Source organism: Hetaerina americana, unplaced genomic scaffold (assembly GCF_022747635.1).
Source record: "Hetaerina americana unplaced genomic scaffold, ioHetAmer1.1.p SCAF_8, whole genome shotgun sequence".
NCBI classification, from domain to species: domain Eukaryota; kingdom Metazoa; phylum Arthropoda; class Insecta; order Odonata; family Calopterygidae; genus Hetaerina; species Hetaerina americana.
In genome coordinates, this window is record NW_027287427.1 from 73,371,974 (window position 1) to 73,390,136 (window position 18,163).

At 35.7% G+C, this 18,163-nt stretch overlaps 1 protein-coding gene across 1 annotated transcript; it reads left to right on the forward strand.

Moving 5' to 3' along the window:
- The first annotated feature begins 1 nt into the window (after window position 1).
- Window positions 2-11,310, forward strand: LOC139697820 (protein bric-a-brac 1-like). The gene is made up of 8 exons (XM_071596671.1): window positions 2-307; window positions 710-800; window positions 875-988; window positions 1,182-1,289; window positions 1,829-2,047; window positions 6,027-6,155; window positions 6,355-6,471; window positions 9,658-11,310. Exons 2-8 carry the CDS (start codon window positions 723-725, stop codon window positions 10,240-10,242), a joined length of 1,350 nt encoding a protein of 449 aa, XP_071452772.1. The 5' UTR covers window positions 2-307; window positions 710-722; the 3' UTR covers window positions 10,243-11,310.
- Window positions 11,311-18,163: the final 6,853 nt, after the last annotated feature.

The following is an 18,163-nucleotide window of genomic DNA, read 5'->3' on the forward strand; positions in this document are numbered from 1 at the left end:
AGTTTCGGCACAGGTGGCACCGGCAGCAGTTTTAGCTTTCGATTGTTAGGAACGTTATTCGTGTTATCCGTATCCTTTACGAAATACAGGAGGGGGAGAGTGCATTGTCTGTTTAAGTCGATAGGTCTCCTTTGCGTGATATCCCGTTCTCCCTGTGAGCAGTATTGAAAATGAAATAGTTTTTCAATGCGTATTACTTCATTTCTTACTAATCTAGATCAAAAAACCAACAGCTCGTAATTGAAAGCCAACTTAGAAGAATTGTGTTTGTCAAGATTGGAAAACATTATTTATAGTCCCTTTGTGGGTCCGTAATTAGTTTAAACCTCTTGAATATACCAGTGTACATGTTGCCTTAATAAATGTGTCATAATTTCCATTTAGTGCCGCGCCACTGTTCTGCGTAAGCGGACTCCATTGCCATTGTTGTTTCAACGCATCAGAATTAAAGACTGACTATGTAACATGAATCTCATGATTATAACTGATGCTTTATCGCTTCACGACCTTAAGGATTTTTCTGTATACCTGAATAAGACAAGGAATTCCTTTGTAATTGTTCCATCCAGGGCATTATTGTTTTGCATTGTTGGAAATTATGACGCTTTTAATATTTTTATGCCTTGTCCGCATTCGCAGATTGATAAAAGTAAATCATACTACCGCATGATTTGCTTGCATTCATTTTTATTTTTCATTTACATGTTAGCTGAAAAGTGATAATGGCAGCAAACAGTGCAATGACTACACGTCAAATTTTTAACTTGCGGTGGAACAATCATACTAACAATATGCTCCAGGTAGTATGAGTAATTACCCCAATGTGTGCAATTTTCTAAAGGTGAAAATTATTTTAATGCATTTTTCATTATAGGTATTTTCGGAGCAACTAAATAATGAAAAATTGGTAGACGTAACACTGTCCTGTGAGGGAAAATTTTTAAAAGTTCATCGAATGGTACTCTCAGCATGTAGTCCATATTTTCAGGTACGCAATTTTTTAGACATGCCCTAGAAAAATCAGACTTTTTATCCTAGAAATATTTTTATGCGATTCAGGGTTTCTTATTGAAAACATTTTGATAATTCAATGTTGTCACTCATGGGAAATGTGTATTCTGTGAACACTTTTTACTATGTCATGATAAATATCCCATTATAATTGATTTTCCGCTTTTCAGAAACTATTTATAGACCATAATGAGCAAAATCCGATCATAATTTTGAAAGGAGTCAAGTTTTGTGATTTGAAATCTGTTGTAAGTTTCATGTACTGTGGAGAAATTGAGGTAAGTTACCATCGATACTTTAAAAGTTGCATGAAATAAGCGTTGGGGCAGGTTGCCTAAAAATACACTTGGTTTACCATTATAAGTTGTTCATTTTTCACTTAAAGACATAGGTATCTGTTGTTCAACATGTCTTTCTATGTTAATAAAATATTCAAATTATCCCATCCAGTTAGACCTTAGTGAAAACTACAAATAATATTTTCTTTTGTCCTTGCTCTGCCACCTGCTTGAAATATATACCGCCATTCAGTATAATTCTGCAATAGGATATTATGTATTTTAAAAAATGAAATAAAGTATGAAATTTTGAGTCTTTCTAAATAAAATTGTCTAGTAACGTTTCATATTGTTAAACTTCTGTAGTAGGTGGCCTGTCCTATTCTGAAACACAAATGCTTTGGATATTATCTGAATGTGTAATCAGTAGCAGAATAATTTTTTTAAATAAAAAAATGTGTGCAAGAGCTGTCTATGAGATTACGGTGCTCTATTCACCTGACCCTACAATTCTTGAAATGATTTCATTGTCGTCATAGGTTGCTGAGCCAGAGATGGAAGGTGTTCTGGCTGTTGCTGAAACATTGGAGATAAAAGGACTGTCAGATGTGCGTGAAAGCTATGAAAATAGTCATAAAAAGTCAGCTACTAGTGAGGAGGAAGATGATGGCGGTGGAACTCAGGAAACTGGAAGTGAAGGTGGCAGAAATGGAAGGTGCCAAAGGAGTCCCATGAGTAAAAAAAGGAAATTTGTTGAGGTAATGCCATTGCCAATATTAGCTTCAGCTTCTCCGCACTTTTAACTCTATCCTCCCTCTATCTTTATTTTTTAAATGTCCATAGACCACCATGACACAACATTGGTCACTGGCCAGCCCCCTGAAGGCTGAACAAATTACATATGCCAAGGTGAACATTTAAGAAAAAAATGCATGAATTAACAATTACCTGTCATGACTCTGTTGTACATCTATACTCTTTGGTGCTAATGATATATGGCATGCTATGATGGAAATCAAATGGGATTCCATTGGAGGTGAGAAACTTGAATTGCTGTTGCTGGTGCATTTCAGCATTCGTATGCACCAAGTCACAAATGAGTCTGAAATGACTGGGCTTACCTGATGCTTTTCTGCTCGTTACTTATGAGTTATATGGTAAAAGGAATACTTATATTTGAGGCATCATGTATTTGGATTATTACAGTATTTTCCCAAATTTCGCAAGATTATTAAATATCAGAAAGTACATAAAAATGATTGGATCATCTTCTATGCCTCATTTGAAAATGTGCATGGCATTTGCACATTACCTTTCTAAAATGAAATCCCATTATTAAGTATCACAATAAAGTTACATGTAGTAAGTTGTTACTCATTTTTCCTTTAAATTACATGTTATTTCAGCCCACATTTTTCATTCCCATCCCTTTAAAGATATTATAATTAACATTTCTTAACCTGCAATATTTGATCCACTGTCCTACATCATAAATAAATTCCTTTCGTACTGTCCATTAATGGCATATATGGTATTATATGAGTGTAGGATGAAAACTAATGCGCACATGCTTGTAGACCAAAAACAAAATGGCCTTCAACAGCACTCCTGGTGGCATCTGGAAGTAACATTCCCCCTCAGCTCGCATGCTGAGATTTCAGGTCGTTACATTCATCCAGTGTATTTTGAGTAGCGGAATTATGGAGACGTATCAACGGGAGTTAAACAGCATGCTGTTATCTAATTTTTAACTGCTGAATAAGTTACTCCTTCTGAGATTCATCGTCGTTTAAAGGCTATTTATGGTGATGATGCTGTTGATTGGTCTACTGTAAATCGATGGGTAGTAAAATTTCATGGTTGCTAGCCTGGAAAAGCCATAAGTGTTGATGAAACATGCAGCGGACGTCCAATCACTGCCACAGACGATAAACATCGCAAATTTGTTGAAGATTTGATTCAAAATGACTGGCGAGTCACTCAAAAGTGTATCGCAAACCATATTGGAATATTCAAGGAAGAAGTTTGCTGTGGAAAAGGCCTGGTGCTAATAATCTTGCAACATGACGACGCTCGTCCGCAGACCTCACGCACAATTGGAGAGGCTCTGCGAAACCTGAAATTTGAACCAATTCCATGCTCTCCTAATTCCCCTGATCTTTCGCTGTGTGATTTTTATTTTTTCCTCAACTCATGGGACACCTCAAGGGTAATCATTACAACTTGGACGATGAGGTGAAGGCAGCTGTCAAGTCCTGGATTCGAGAAAAATCGAATGAGTTTGTCAGTGGCGGGATGAAAAAACTTTTTCACTGTATTAGAAAGTATGGTTGCTTGAGATTCTTGCACAAAAAGTGCAAGAATCTCAGCAACCATTCCACATAATAATTTTATTGATATGATCTCTTCGACCATAATATGATGGGGTGATAGTACATTTTCTCTATCATCACGAAAGAGATTCTTTTAATTAATGCTAGAGATTTAATCTGTAATTTAACCTTAACTCTATGAGTAGTTCCGTGACCAGATCCTATAATAATTTTGATATGCTACTGTTTACTAAGTATTTTACAAATCTAGCTCCTGTGTTCATCACACAATCTAATTTGGCAATTAATCTTACTTTGTGAGGATCCTCTTCACTAGCAGTGTATTCTAAATGTGGCATAACCAGAAAAGATAAAATTGCTCTTTAACCTTTTTTTCACATTTCCCCAATATTTTTCTAACAAATCGTAATTTTTTGTTAGCTTGTCCTCATATTCCCTGAATATGTTACACCCTGTAGAGGTTTTGAGTGATGGTAATGCCTAAGTATATAATCGACTCCACACTTCATATTTTAGTAATACTGATGCAGTTGGTGTTCAGGAAGGAATTACTCTTTTTCCAAAAATTCATCACTATGCACTTTTTGAAGTGTAATTCTTATTGTCAAATATGGCACCAACATAGAATAGCATTTAGGTAATCTGCTAAAGCTACTCTAGCCTCAGGTTTACGAATATCTCCGTAAACCAATACATCATTGGTAGATAAAAATATGTTACTATTAATCATGGAGTTAATGTTTTTAAGGTTAAGAAAGAATGAAAGAGATCCGATAACACTTGGCAGTCGAACACTGGAAGTGATTACTGCATTTGAGCGAACCCCATGTATGACTGTCCTTTGTATGCGACCATTCAATGAGAGGGTAGAGCCATAAGTACCCAGCCTGATATAGAGATGGCTGAGAGGATATGGAGATAGTTATTTGAAAAATATCACTGTATTAGAAAGTATGCAATCTATAAAGCATATGTTCCAAGTTTGAATATGCTACTTTATTTAGTATTTGTTTGGCAGCCATCAATGGTAAATGTTTACAGTGAATTTGTGAAAATGAAGAAAATACGTCATCGTTATGTGATACAATACTTTTATTTAAAAGGCCTCAGCCCAACCAATATAAAATCTGAACTGGATTCTATTCTGGGTGAGTCTACTCCATTGTTTATAGCAGTAAAATATTGGGTGGCAGGGTTTAAATGAGGCCATACGATCTATCAAGACGAACATCGCATTGGTCGACCAAATGAGGTGACGACTCCAGAAACAGTGAAGAAAATCTACAAAGTGATCCTGGATGATTGTCGACTGAAAGTGTGTGAGATAGAAGACCCAGTAGGCATTTCAAACAGGGTGGTATATAGCTTATTTACTCAAAATTGGGACATGAGAAAGCTGTGTGCAAGATGGGTGTCGCATTTGTTCACACTCCAGCGAAACCAGGATCGTGAGGATGTTTCAATTGAGTGTTTAGCAAAGTTTCACAGCAACAAAGCAGAACTTTTGCACCATTTCATAACCATGGATAAAAAATGGGTCCGTTACTACACAACCGAGACCAAATAACAATAAAAACAATGGATTCAAAAGGGAGAACCGCCTCCAAAGAAGGTGAAGACCATTTCATCTGCAGGCAAGGTCATGGCATCAGATTTTGGGATAATTTTCATTGACTATCTTAAAAAAGGAAAAAATATCACTGGTGAGTATTATGCAAACTTATTGCAACGTTTGAGTGAAGAAATCAAGCAAAAGCAGCCGCATTTGGCTGAGAAGAAAGTGTCGTTTCATCAAGACAATGCACCAGCTCACAAATCTGTTATTGCAATGGCCAAAATTCATGAATTAAAGTTTGAATTGCTACCTCTTTGCCAGATTTAGCCTCCTCGGGCTATTTTCTATTCGCTAACTTGAAAAAATGGCTCGGTGGTCAGAGGTTTTTACGCCGTGAAGAAGTGATGTCGGCAGCTAATGGCTTTTTTGAGGAGCCAGACAGTTCTTATTATAGAAAGGGTATTGAACAGTGCTGAGAAAAGTGTATAGAGCTGAAAGGAGATTAAGTTGAAAAATTAATACATGTTTTTCCGAAATTTTTGTTTCCTTTGTTGCCTCGGGTACTTCTGGGACCACCCTCGTAAGTCTGAAATCCAGCCAAGAATATCGTAATCTATGCCATAGGCATCTAGCGATGAGAGTGGATTACTATGAGGTTACTTTGTTGAAAGCCTTTTTAAAATATGTAAAAACCTTATTCACTGGGACCTTGCTCTCTCTCGAACAAAAGATATCATGAACAAAAAGCACAATGAACTACCATCCAATTGACCTTAAAAGTATTCTCTGTCTGTTTGGATTTCCAAATGTAATATAGTCTTATTGACCTTACCATTTCATTCCCTACAGAAAGGCCTGCATGTGAATCCAGTTGTTAGAAAGGATATCAGATTTGAAGACAAATACACGCCTGAAAATCGTAGATTACCAAAAACTCCAGATGGAGAAACCAGACAGGATTGTCCTCAAGATTTCTATGTGAGTTTGTCAGAGGCATGATTCTATTAATTCTCTTTGGATAAAAACAGCATTGGCTGTTGGAGATAAAAGAATAATTATTAATGGAATGGATTAATAAATTATAAGTTATATCATCTTGACTTTAGACAAATTAGTTTCCAGTTAAATAAAAACATAAATCATTTCAATGTGGAAAACCATTATATCATTGTTTCAGGTCAAGGAAGAAATTCATGATTCTGATGGTGAGGTAACCAGGGACAAAGATGAAGATGCTGACTGGAATTGGTCCAGAGAAAGTGAAAGACCCTCACCACCAAGAGCTTCTTCTACTGTAAGTTCAATTACTAAAGATTCTTGTGGTTATTGCTTGAAGCTGTCTTATTAAATAGTTTTTAAAATGTCTAACAATGAGTGTAAGACAATGTAATTCTATGTGAAAATGGTAAATTGAGTAGGAAATCATCTCTAGTTCAGAAATTTAACAATACTGGTGTCATTGGATGTAGTGTCTTGTGATGATCATCAGTCCTACTGGAGAGAAAACCTGTTACCACCCTGCAAACTGCTCAAGTAATTTTGCATAAGGTTGGAATTTTTTAAATCAGTTATTGTTGTAGTATGTTGTGTGTTTTAACTGCTCACTATCCGGACAATTTTGAACATACTTTGGTAATAATTAAGAAGCAAGATCAGGGCTCTTTTTGGGTAGTTTGAAAATTGAGTCAAGACAAACCAGGTTTTAAAAACTAGGGTGATGATAATTACAATAAATAACCTGCCTATCTTGTCTCCCTTGAGTTTTAAAAATTATTTGAATTAATTTTCTTAAATTGATAAGAGACGAAGCTCAATCATCACAGAAATTTGGTTTAAACACAACAATAGGTGTAAGTTTGCATGGAAAATGCTCATGGATTCAGATAGATATCAATTAGACTATACCATTGGTAGGCAAAATTTAGGAACAAAATTAATTCACTCAGTTTCTTCTGAGAGGATTTGAATTCAGATCATAATTTATTTCTGATAAAGTATAATGTCAATTTGAAGGGGATAGATACTGGGAAGCTGATTGAGAAAATGAAATGCAGAAACATTAATTGCTACATTAAGAAAAGAGTATCAGCAGGCTCCAGAGAAAATCTTGAGTGAGAAGAGGAAGACGTTCAATAGAAGAAAAATGGTTGCAAATGAAAATAGGGATATCAAAAGCAGCAAAAAAAATTGTGGGAAAAGGCAAGGAAACCATGATTACAGATGAGATGATTAGAAAGATGAGAGAAGAAAATGGAAGAATGTCAATACTGAATTGTATAGAAGAAAGTACAAAGAATTGAAAAATAAACTTAGATGGGAAACTAATAGAGTGAAAGAAGCATAGTGAAAGGCAGTGCAAGCACATGGAAAGTTTACCATGGAAGAGTTAAATTGATTTGCTGTTTAGGATGGTGAAAGCACTGTGAGGAAGTCAGAAAGGAAAATCCATGTAAACAATCAAAAGTCTGTAAAAATATTAATTTAACCTGGGAAGATTCAAGAGAGATCGAAGGAATATTGTATATGGAAGAGCTACGTGGTAAAGGCAGTAGACCAGCTGGGTTAGACATGGAAAAAGAATATGACATACCTGTAGCTGAGGTCCAGGCATACTTGATGGCAAGATAGAGCATTAAGGGAATTGACCTCAAGTACTTCCGGGGATAGATGACACACATGGAATTCGTTAAGGGTCTAGGAAAGCATGGGAGAAGTTATGATGTTATAATTCATAGCATTTTAAAGGGAGGAACTTGGAAAGTCAGTGTGATAGATATGGGACGATAATCAATGGAAAGAAAAGAAAAGTTATGCAATTTTCGAGAAAGGGGAAAAAAGCTAAGTTGGGTATTAAAATATGAGTTCATCACCTCTTTGAGTGCCATGCACAATTGCTCTTTTCATTCGAATATTGCCAGGCTAGTTAAAAAAGAAATGCAGAAGATATGAGAAATGTCTGTAAAATACTTATTATTTTTAATAATTTGCTGGAAGTTAATAAAACTAAGGGAAGTACAAAAAATAGAATCAAGTATAAAAATAAGGATTATTCAATTGTTATGCATACATACATATAGCCATGAAATCGCCTTAAGCAGTGCTAGGATTTTTGGGAAAATTTGGCAGCATTATTCACATCAACTTTGGCAAATAATGGTTAACTTGAGCAGGTGGAACAGTTTACCTATCTTGGAATTGTTTCGACCAAAAATGGCCAAGTAGTTGGGAAATAGGAAGAAGAATTGCGCTTGGCCATGAAACCATAAGGTGGAAGGGATCAATGGCAGGGATGTTTATCAAGGATTTTGAAAACTAGGCTCTTTATAACTTTGATACAGAGCATGGTTTTTTGTGTTGTGGAGTAAATGAAATGATAGAAAGGAAAATGAAGAAGGAAGTGTTAGGAATGGTAGGAGAAGAGATGATTGGTATAAATCCAAAGGAGGCAGGAGAGGTGGACACAAAACATAAAACAAGCAAGAAAAGGGTAGGAATAGGATAATCATGTTGGATGGAATGAAGGGAGGAAGGAAGTAGGTAGAATTGAAGAAGGGTTTATTGTAATGTTAGATGCCAGGTTGTGTATTGTTTGGAGTGGCAAAAGTTGTATCATTGTTTAGACGGGGTCCATCCAAAACCTACCTTAAATGGTAGATTACCAGTAATAACAAAATGTATGTATTTTTTTATTACTGGTATTAATGTGTGTATTTTGCTATTGCTGGTATTACACCGTTTATGGTAGGTTATGGATTTACTTTCAAATAGTTTTAGAGTTACTATAAAATATTCTAGAGAGAAATAAATCTGCAATGGTATTATTCTTGAATTTCAACCATACAATTAACATGACCAGTCAGGAAATACTGCAGAATAAATGGAAAGGAGTCAGAATTTAAGGGGTTTTAAAAGGATGGGGATTTAAAACAAATACTAATTATTAAATATATTAGTTTTCCATTATAATATTTAAGTAAGCTTGCTAAGTAAATGACTGAGACTAGATGCCTTAAAGTAGTTAGAAATCATGAAAAGTGTCAATTGTGATCTCAAATTTTTGCATGCTTTCCTCTCTTCCTACCTGATAGGTTTTGCTCAAATGACTTTCTTGTATGACAAGTAAAAATATTAGTGATGTAAAAACATTAAACCTCTTTAAGAGTATGAAAAGACAGCATGGTAGCTCTGCTGCCTATAACCATTCATTTTCAAATAAATGACAACAATAAGTTTACGTACCATATATGTATTGTTTATAGAGGATGTATTGCTTTCATTTTGGTTTTTTTAGTTCCCTTAGACTTTGGGGGACCTATCCACTCTAGAACTGCTACTTTGTTACTACCACATACATAGTTAGGTGATAGTCTCTAGTGACTGAGATCTCTTATGCTCATAATTTTTTAAGCTCTATTAGTTTTCTGTGGGAAGCAATTTCCTAATTGCAATCATCCCTAATATAAGATGTATCTTCTTCCAGATTGTTAATGAAGTACAAGGGAGTCCATTAGAAGGAATTAGTGGTGGTGATGACAGAGCTTCTGCATCAGAAAGTTTGCCAGTAAGGAATTTATTACCAGAGACATTAAACGCTAATGCAGTTCTCCAGAGTGTGTGTAAAGTAGTGGATGCAGCAGGACCAGTGACAGTAGGGAGCACAGCTCGAAAAACAATGGTGTGCTCACAAAATCAGTGCAAAATTCCAAGACCTCCCAATGCTTTCATGGTTTTTGCAAATGAATGGCGTAGAAAGTTGGCTTTGGTTCATCATGGTGAAACAAACAAGGACATTAGCGTGAGGTTGGGTGTAATGTGGAAGGAATTGCCCCCTGATGCAAAAGAGTCTTATTTTGCTGCTGCACGACGTGCTGATCAGGAGCACAAGATACGTTACCCAGGGTACATATACAGCCCTAAAGAGGCAAGGATGCGTAAGATACTCAGGCGAGTAGGAGTCAAACACAGTAGGGGAGGCTCCCTCATGTCCGTTGCTCGGGGCCCTAATTCAACATTACGTGATGCTTTGCAGCCAGTACCTCCTCTCCGGGGTCAGGATGAGATGTGACGCTAAATGCCTTACATAGTGGAAGGAATCAACTAAGACTTGTAATGTACTTTCATTATATATTATGTTTTTGTTGTGAATCACATTGATGCTTCAGGTGCTCAAGCCATATTTAATGTTTACTGAGAAGAATTTCTAATTTGCATTTTATTATTTAATAATTGTTTTTCTCCATAACTGTTCATTCATTAACAGTTTTATATCATGTCAAATATTGTTATGACAAGTTGGATGAGTTGTTCCACTTTGAAGGGAGTGTAGAGGAATCTTGAAAAGAATGTGACTATCTGTTTCATAGATGGCTCAAGTTTTTCTTAATGTGGCATATGCATTTATTTTGAAGCAGTTCATGATTGGCTGTGATAAGGTTGTTATTCTATATTTTTTTTGTAGTCTAAGATCTCCGATCAAACCTCTGGTGAATTTTGAAGTGATGGGAAATTTGTTCTGTAGATGCCCTTTGTGTAATTGTGGATTCAAATTGATATGAGCATTCATTAATTTAACAGTTCTCATTTCTACAATTGTTGTCCATTTGTTGAAAAGTATTGGTCTTGAAGTAAGATCTAAATAAAAATCTGTCAAGAATTAATCCATATTTGGCTTCATGCTTATGTTTTTAACATATTCTCCATGCCAACTAGGAAAAGTGGTGTAAATTTTGGTGATATCTCGTAATTATCTTTCAGTTAGGACCTGTAATTTTATATGCCACTAGACCAAATAACGTATGAGATGTAGATCAGTTTTTCTTTTTAATGAGGTAGGTAAGTCATTTCCTATTTCATGTTTTTAATCAATGTGTCCTTAGTAAAAATTGCAATCATCTAAAGTGAATGACAATGTGATATTTTGAGTAAATGAATAATTGTCAGAATTTCATGTGGAAAATCACATAAATTTTCATATTTCTGAATCAAGCCATCCATGATGTTTTCATTTTATTGTGCCAAAGTACAAAGGCATGACTTATTTAGTACATACTCTATGAATGTTCTCTACTAATGTCTAAAATTTTCACTTGGGTGAAAGTTATGTACAAATTATTTCAAAATCATGATTAAAAGTTACTTTGTTCCATGGTCATAATAATTTTATTCCATAAAATCACAGTTTGTTTGATAATCCTTCAATATCCATGTGGCATCTGCTGGATGCCTTTCAATGTAGTTTTATTTGTATTTGTTGTTTGTTTGTGCTCAGGCAATCCCCACTTTACCTTGGTTGCTTCCAATGTCATATCTGCAAAGTACTCAACTTTTATTTATACATTTACAGAAATATTTCCAGACAGTTTTTTTTAGTATCACGGACACCATCTATATCTACATAGTACCCCGCAAGCCACCGCAAGGGTGTATGGCGGGGGTGTTAGGTTCCCACCTGTAATTAAGAATAAAAGTGCATGCAAAACTCACAAATTCATGCCAATCCACCCACACAAAATCGTATATATTCGTACAAAAACCTTTAAAACTCACACACATGCAGATACATATACTAGTAACTCACACACATATGCACTTTCAAATATACCTTATGTCTACACAACATTTAATCTTGTCCTGGCTTGTAAATTAAATGTCTTAATATTTCTAGAGTGACTTTGTTTCTTACAATTATAATTCATGATTTTCCAAGGGAGGAATAAGTACTTGTATCTATTAGTACTGGAATCTATCTCTCTTATTTTATCTTTGTTGTCTGATCTACCTAAGTAGTATGGGGTGAAATAAATTCCTAGTGTCTTTTTAAACTCGTTTGTTCTGAACTTTTCTAAAAGTCTCAGTCTGGCTTGTTCTCTTCACATCTCAAGTGGCTCCCAGCCTAATTCCCCTTAAAGGCTTGTCACACTCATCTTCTTATTATAACAATTTTTCACTAATCTGGCAGCTTTTCTCTGTATTTATCTAACTATTTTTACCAAATTTTCTCCCAAGGATCCCAAATACTTGCGGCATATTCCAAATGAGGTCTAACCAGAGCAAAAAAACACCTCCCATTTACTTTCTCATTACATTTCCCCACCACCCATGTAATGAAGATGAATTTCTTTACAGTGGATCCACTAATTGTCCTGATATGTGCTCCCCATGAAAAGCGTGGTGTTTGAACTACCCCAAAATATTTAACTGGATTGGGTGTAGTTAGCACTGAACCCTCTGTTTCATAATTGGTATTCTGTTCGCCACTTCCTTTGTTTTAAAATTTGAAAACTGCACATTTGCCAATACTAAGCAGTAATCCCCTTGCCTTGCACCAATCCGATATTGTGTCTAAGTCTCTAGGGAGGAGCTCGCAATCTGATGGGCCCCTTATTTCCCTGTGTGCCACTGTGTCGTCAGCGAATAATCTTAGATTGCTACTAACCTGTGAGCTTAAGCCATTAATGTATATTAAGAATAGAAGCAGCTATGGGAGTAGTTGAGTTATATTTATTAGATATTTTTCATGAATCAATTCATTTCTATGCCACATCTACATAATATCCCACCAGCTGCCGCGGGGACGTGTGGTGGGGGGTTTTAGGTCATTGCCCGTAAAAGAGAATATAACCACATGAATACACAACAAATTCATGCAAACCTACATCAACAAAGGCGTGTATATTAATGCAAAACTCTTTTTGATTTACATGCACTTATACACTCTTAACTTATATTATCAACCAACATGCACATGCACCTATGAATGTAGTAAAAAGTTATCCAATAACGAGCAAATTAGAATAAAAAGTAAGAAGGGGATATTCTAATACCACATGGACATGAAACTTATGGTCTTGACCCCCTAAGACACAGATAGGATATGTGACACCCTGCAGTTGGCAGGCAGTGGAGGCAAGCTCACCACAGTGAGAGATGAGGGATGGAAGGAGAAGCTTGAAAACAAAAAGCAGGGCAAGCTATATTGTAACAAGCACTATTTTCTTTAACCAGCCACCAAATTTATCAACCCAAAGGTTACTTTAATAGGTGAGGTTAGAGCTCCCTAGTACAAAGCCCAATTGAGTATGAAACTCGTACATCAGGGTAGTTCCCTTCCCTGTGGTTCCCTCACCTATAGTTTCTCAGGAAGATCTGGTATTCCCAAAATGTTACCCAGTTAGGATGAAGCTGAGGGTGCCCAGAAGCATCTATAGGAATCAAACATGGGCCCTCTGCTCACTAGTCCAACACACTCATGTCTGGACTATCACATCCCCTAAACACCCTGACATCGCATTGAGCATTATGATGAATCATTAAAAATCATGCATTTTTTTGTTAATGCTATCTATGCAATATCTTTGGGTATTATTTTCACAATCCTGTCATACTTGACTAAGTTGTTGAAACGCAGTAGGTTGAAATTTGAACTTGATCTTTTGTTATGCATGCATTATCTATCTTCTCCTCATTATAAAGAAAAATGGTTTTAATTTTTCCTAATATTTGTCTGAGTTTAGCCAAGTCAGTCCACCAGAAGACATGCAACTTATTTTACTTTTCAAATGTGTAACGGGAATTCACGTCTGTTAAGTGGTTTTCATAGTTCAGTTGCATTTACACTATCCATCTTTGAATTAACAAGGAAGAATGAATTTCATTGTTTATGAGTTAACCTAATTTATATCACCCTAGGAGGCACCACATCTGACCAGTTGAAGTTAAGCTTTTTTTTTCAAATTTCATCTACATTCATTTACCAGCAACCACTCAATAAATACCCTATGAACTGTAGCATGGTCATGCATTGGGGGTGATAGGGCACCAGCCATACATGTACAGCTATTAGTTTTCTACATACATGCACAATTATTAGTAACTTGAGCATCTAATTTAAAAATATACGTACACAAATATTCCAGTTCACCAGACTGCTCATTAGTTCACATTTTTTGGTCAAGCATTCATAATCTATCGTGTATGACAAGTTATTTCAGCAGTCATCCTGAAAATTTGTTCTCTTTTCCCTCAGTAAATGTTCAATACCTTGGTGTACATTATACTACATTCTTGGTATGATAACAGCAGTTATTCATTGTTTATTTATCAGGGTGAGGAATCACAAGGGAAATTTTCTGTGTGCTCTGGTTGACTATAATTCCTGTTAAGCCTATAATGTACATTTTTCTCAAAGGATATGCTAAAATGACTGATACAGTGCTGGAATATTGGAAATATTTTTTAAAGATGATTTTCTTTCTATTATTTTAGAAAATACTAAAAAAATGATTGATCATCAAAAAGAACAATTTGGGAAAGAGTGATTGTAACCAACCTGGTTTTAGTAAACTGGAAAGCTCTCTTTTGATTACTTCGGTTTCATTTGAAATATTAAATTGAAAAAAGTGATTTTTGGTCCACTGATGGTAATGGAATTTTAATGTTTTAAATTTCTCATAAATGCTTTCATTTTATTTTACAAAATGTTTGTTTTGGTGACATAGTAATCAGTAGTAAAAGAAAGATTTTACATAAATTTGCATATGAGAGAGAATTTTGAAATATTTGTTCAAAATAGCCATATTTGTTTTTCTTTACACACTATGAGATACCAACAAACTTCTATGACAAGTGTTGGTTTAGGTTTATCCCTAGGAAAACAGTAATATATGGAATTAAGATACTTTCTTTGGTGGATGCTAGAAACTTCTACCCAGAAACCGTGAAGTTTACATAGATATACAGTGGGAAAGTTCATTTCAAATGAGGAACTGTGCTCATGATGTACTAAATGACTGATAATGCCACAGTGGTAGTAGTTGTAATGCAACCACAGACAACTAACTGTATTACTAGTTATGAGCTAGTTTTGGATATTGTTCAAGTTAAATAATTTACTTATACTGGAGCTTAGAAATAAAAGGTAGCTCTCACCATGCTTACATGTTGAGATTGTCCTCTATTTTCATTTCATTTTGGTCCTCAAAGACATTGCACCTTATCATATATAATTTCAATACATACCAAAAGCAAGAAAAAAATGTCCTTTGTTTTTGAAATTGCATCATCATAAAATAATGCTTGAAAGTATAGGGAATAAAAAAAATAGAAATCATTATAATTCATAAGGTTACAAAATCTAGAGTTGACAATAGAAGTTACCTGAGTTAACTGTGACCTACTCTGTGGCAATGAGTAGCAGGAATGCCAATGGTATAAAATTTGAAAACAGCAGTGAGGATTATCTAACAAATGAGAACAAATGGTGTTTCATCAAAATACTGTGTCAAAAAAATTGTCAAATATCTTATTTGCTCTTGTAATAAATTGAGAGATCTACAGATACTAGTGAGATAGAAATAGAAGAAGGCCATGAAGAGTTAAGATTTGGCAGTTCCAAAGGTATAAACAATGAGGAAGATGTAAAAAATAAATAAAAATATTTTCGAGAGATATGTTACCCATATTTACGAACAAAAAATACCAAATTACAAGGAATAGGGGCATGAACTGTGAAATTTTTTTCATGAATGCAAAAGTATTTGTTTTTTTTACACTTAAAAATCTACGATAAAATTTCATGACCAAAACATTTAGCCTAAAATCTTGAAAAACAAGGTTGTGTGGGCATGAAAATATGCTGTTGGTAGTTTGATTTAAATAATTATTTAAACTGATAAGGTATTAAATAAATAGTTAACACAAATGTATGAAATTATTAGGTAATTTACCGGTTAGGGTAGGTTTTTGAATGGACACAGCTACTAAATAAATATTTTGTGACTCCTAACAAAACACAAAATCCAGCATCCTACTCTACATCAGGTCTCTCTTCATCTCTGAGTACTTCCTTCATCCCGTCCAACATCCCTATCCTGTACTTCCTTTTCCTCGTTTGCCTAACATTCTCCTCTCAGTCACAGTCTTCAACATCCCACTGCCGGTCAATACCCCCTTCATCCACTTTTCCTGCCTCCATAGGATTTGTACCAACAAACCTCTCTCTTCGCCCACCTTACCAAGTACTTCCTCATTTATTTTCTTCTCGGTCCATTTCACCTTCTCCATTCTTCTCCACACCCAATTTTTAAAAGCCTCCAATCTACTTCTATCATCCTGCTTTAGTGACTACATTTCCGTGCCATACATAACTACACCCTATATCAAAGTTTTAATGAGTCTTTCCTTAACATCATTACTCATCGTCCCTGTCACCCTAACTCTGTTCTCCGTACTTTGACCGTGTTGGTCCAAAACACTTCCGAGATACGTAAACTGTTCTACCTGCTGTAGTTTTTGCCCTGCTATTTTAATGTTTAGCTTAGCCTTTTCCTTTCTAGAAAATCGCATAACCTTTGTTTTATTAATATTAATTCTCATCCCATATCCATCGCACTGAATTTCCAATTCAGTCAGCAATGCTTGCAACCCCTTGGCTGACTGACAAACAAAAGCTTGGTCATTAGCAAACCTTAGTGATTTTATGAATTCCCCTTTGACTCTAATTCCTACATCCAATTTTTCCAATGCCTCTTTAATCGTTTCCTTCACATATAAGCATTGAACAGCAACCGTGATAATGGGTTACCCTGTCTTACACCTCTTCCTAATACTGCCCATCTGGACTCCCCACTCACACATGGGCAGTCTAACACATGTGCAGGTTGCAGATTAGCCTCCTGTCCCTCCAATATATTCCTATTTTCTACAATGTATTCATTAGTTTTTAAAAAAATGTACTCCATGAAACGCCTTTTTGAAATCGACGAATGAGGCAAATACATATTGATTATATCCTATATTCCTCTCAATTAGTGACCTCATCACTGGATTGGCACCACGTGTACCTCTCCCCTTCCTAAATCCAAACATCATCCCATAAGTAATAATTTAGCCTACTCTCTATCCTTTGGTTAAAGATCCTGAAATCCACTTTTACTCTATGGGAAATCGAAATTATCATTCTATAGTCCTCACATAATGTAGCCTTTATATTTTTTGGAATAGCTACTAACAGCGATCTCACAAAGTCTCCTGGCCAGATTCCTTTCTCATAGATGCTACAAATCAGTCCATATAGTCTTTTCCTACAACGTTTCCCTAAATCTTTTAGTAGTTCCGCTGGAATGTTATCTAACCCCACGGCCTTATTTAGTTTCATCTCCCTCAATATCCTTTCTATCTCATTGTCGATTATGCCTGGACCTAAGCTATCATCCTCTAGGTCATGTTCCTTTTCTATGTCTAACTTCGTTGGTCTGAGTTCTTTACTATACAGTTCTTCTATACATTCCTTCCATCTCTCTTGGATCTTTCCTGTGTCAACTATTACCTTACCTGCCTTATCTCGAACAGTTAGCATAGATCTCCCTTTCTTACTTCCCGATAAAGATTTAACTTTGCTGTACAGCCCACTGATTTCACCCTTCCTCTGCAGACTTTCCATATCCTCGCACTGCGTCTTCCATCATGCTTCTCTTGCTTTTTTTGTTGTCCGCCTCAATTTAATGTTTAATTTCTTTGTACTTCATTTTGCCTAACTCTGTATTTACATTCTTCCATTTTCTCTGCTCATCCATCTTTGTAATTATCTCATCCGTGATCCATGGTTTCCTAGTCCTTTTCGCATTAACGGTTCCAATAGTGCCTTTTGCCGATTTCGATAACCCTTTCTTGATACATTCCCATTTTTCTTCGATGGTACTTAGCTCTTGGCCATCATCCATGATTTCCTCTACAGCCTGTTGGTACTTCTTCTTTTTCAATTCATTTATTTCTTCTACATTCCATTTTCTAACTCGCCGCCCCTGCCTTATCTTTTTGCCCTGGACGATACATTTCATAACAACTAAATTGTGGTCTGAGTCCGCATCCGCTCCCGGGAAGCTTTGCGAATTATTCACACTATTCCTAAACCTGTGTCTAACCAGGATATAATCTAGCTGATATCTTCCTGAGTCACCTGGCATTTTCCATGTATACCTGCGTCTTTT

Coding starts and splice junctions, on each gene's coding strand:
- LOC139697820 (XM_071596671.1), top strand. CDS start 723: ATGGCAGCAAACAGTGCAATGACTACACGTCAAATTTTTAACTTGCGG. Junction 801..874: donor ATACTAACAATATGCTCCAG/GTAGTATGAGTA, acceptor TTTTCATTATAG/GTATTTTCGGAGCAACTAAA. Junction 6,472..9,657: donor CACCAAGAGCTTCTTCTACT/GTAAGTTCAATT, acceptor ATCTTCTTCCAG/ATTGTTAATGAAGTACAAGG.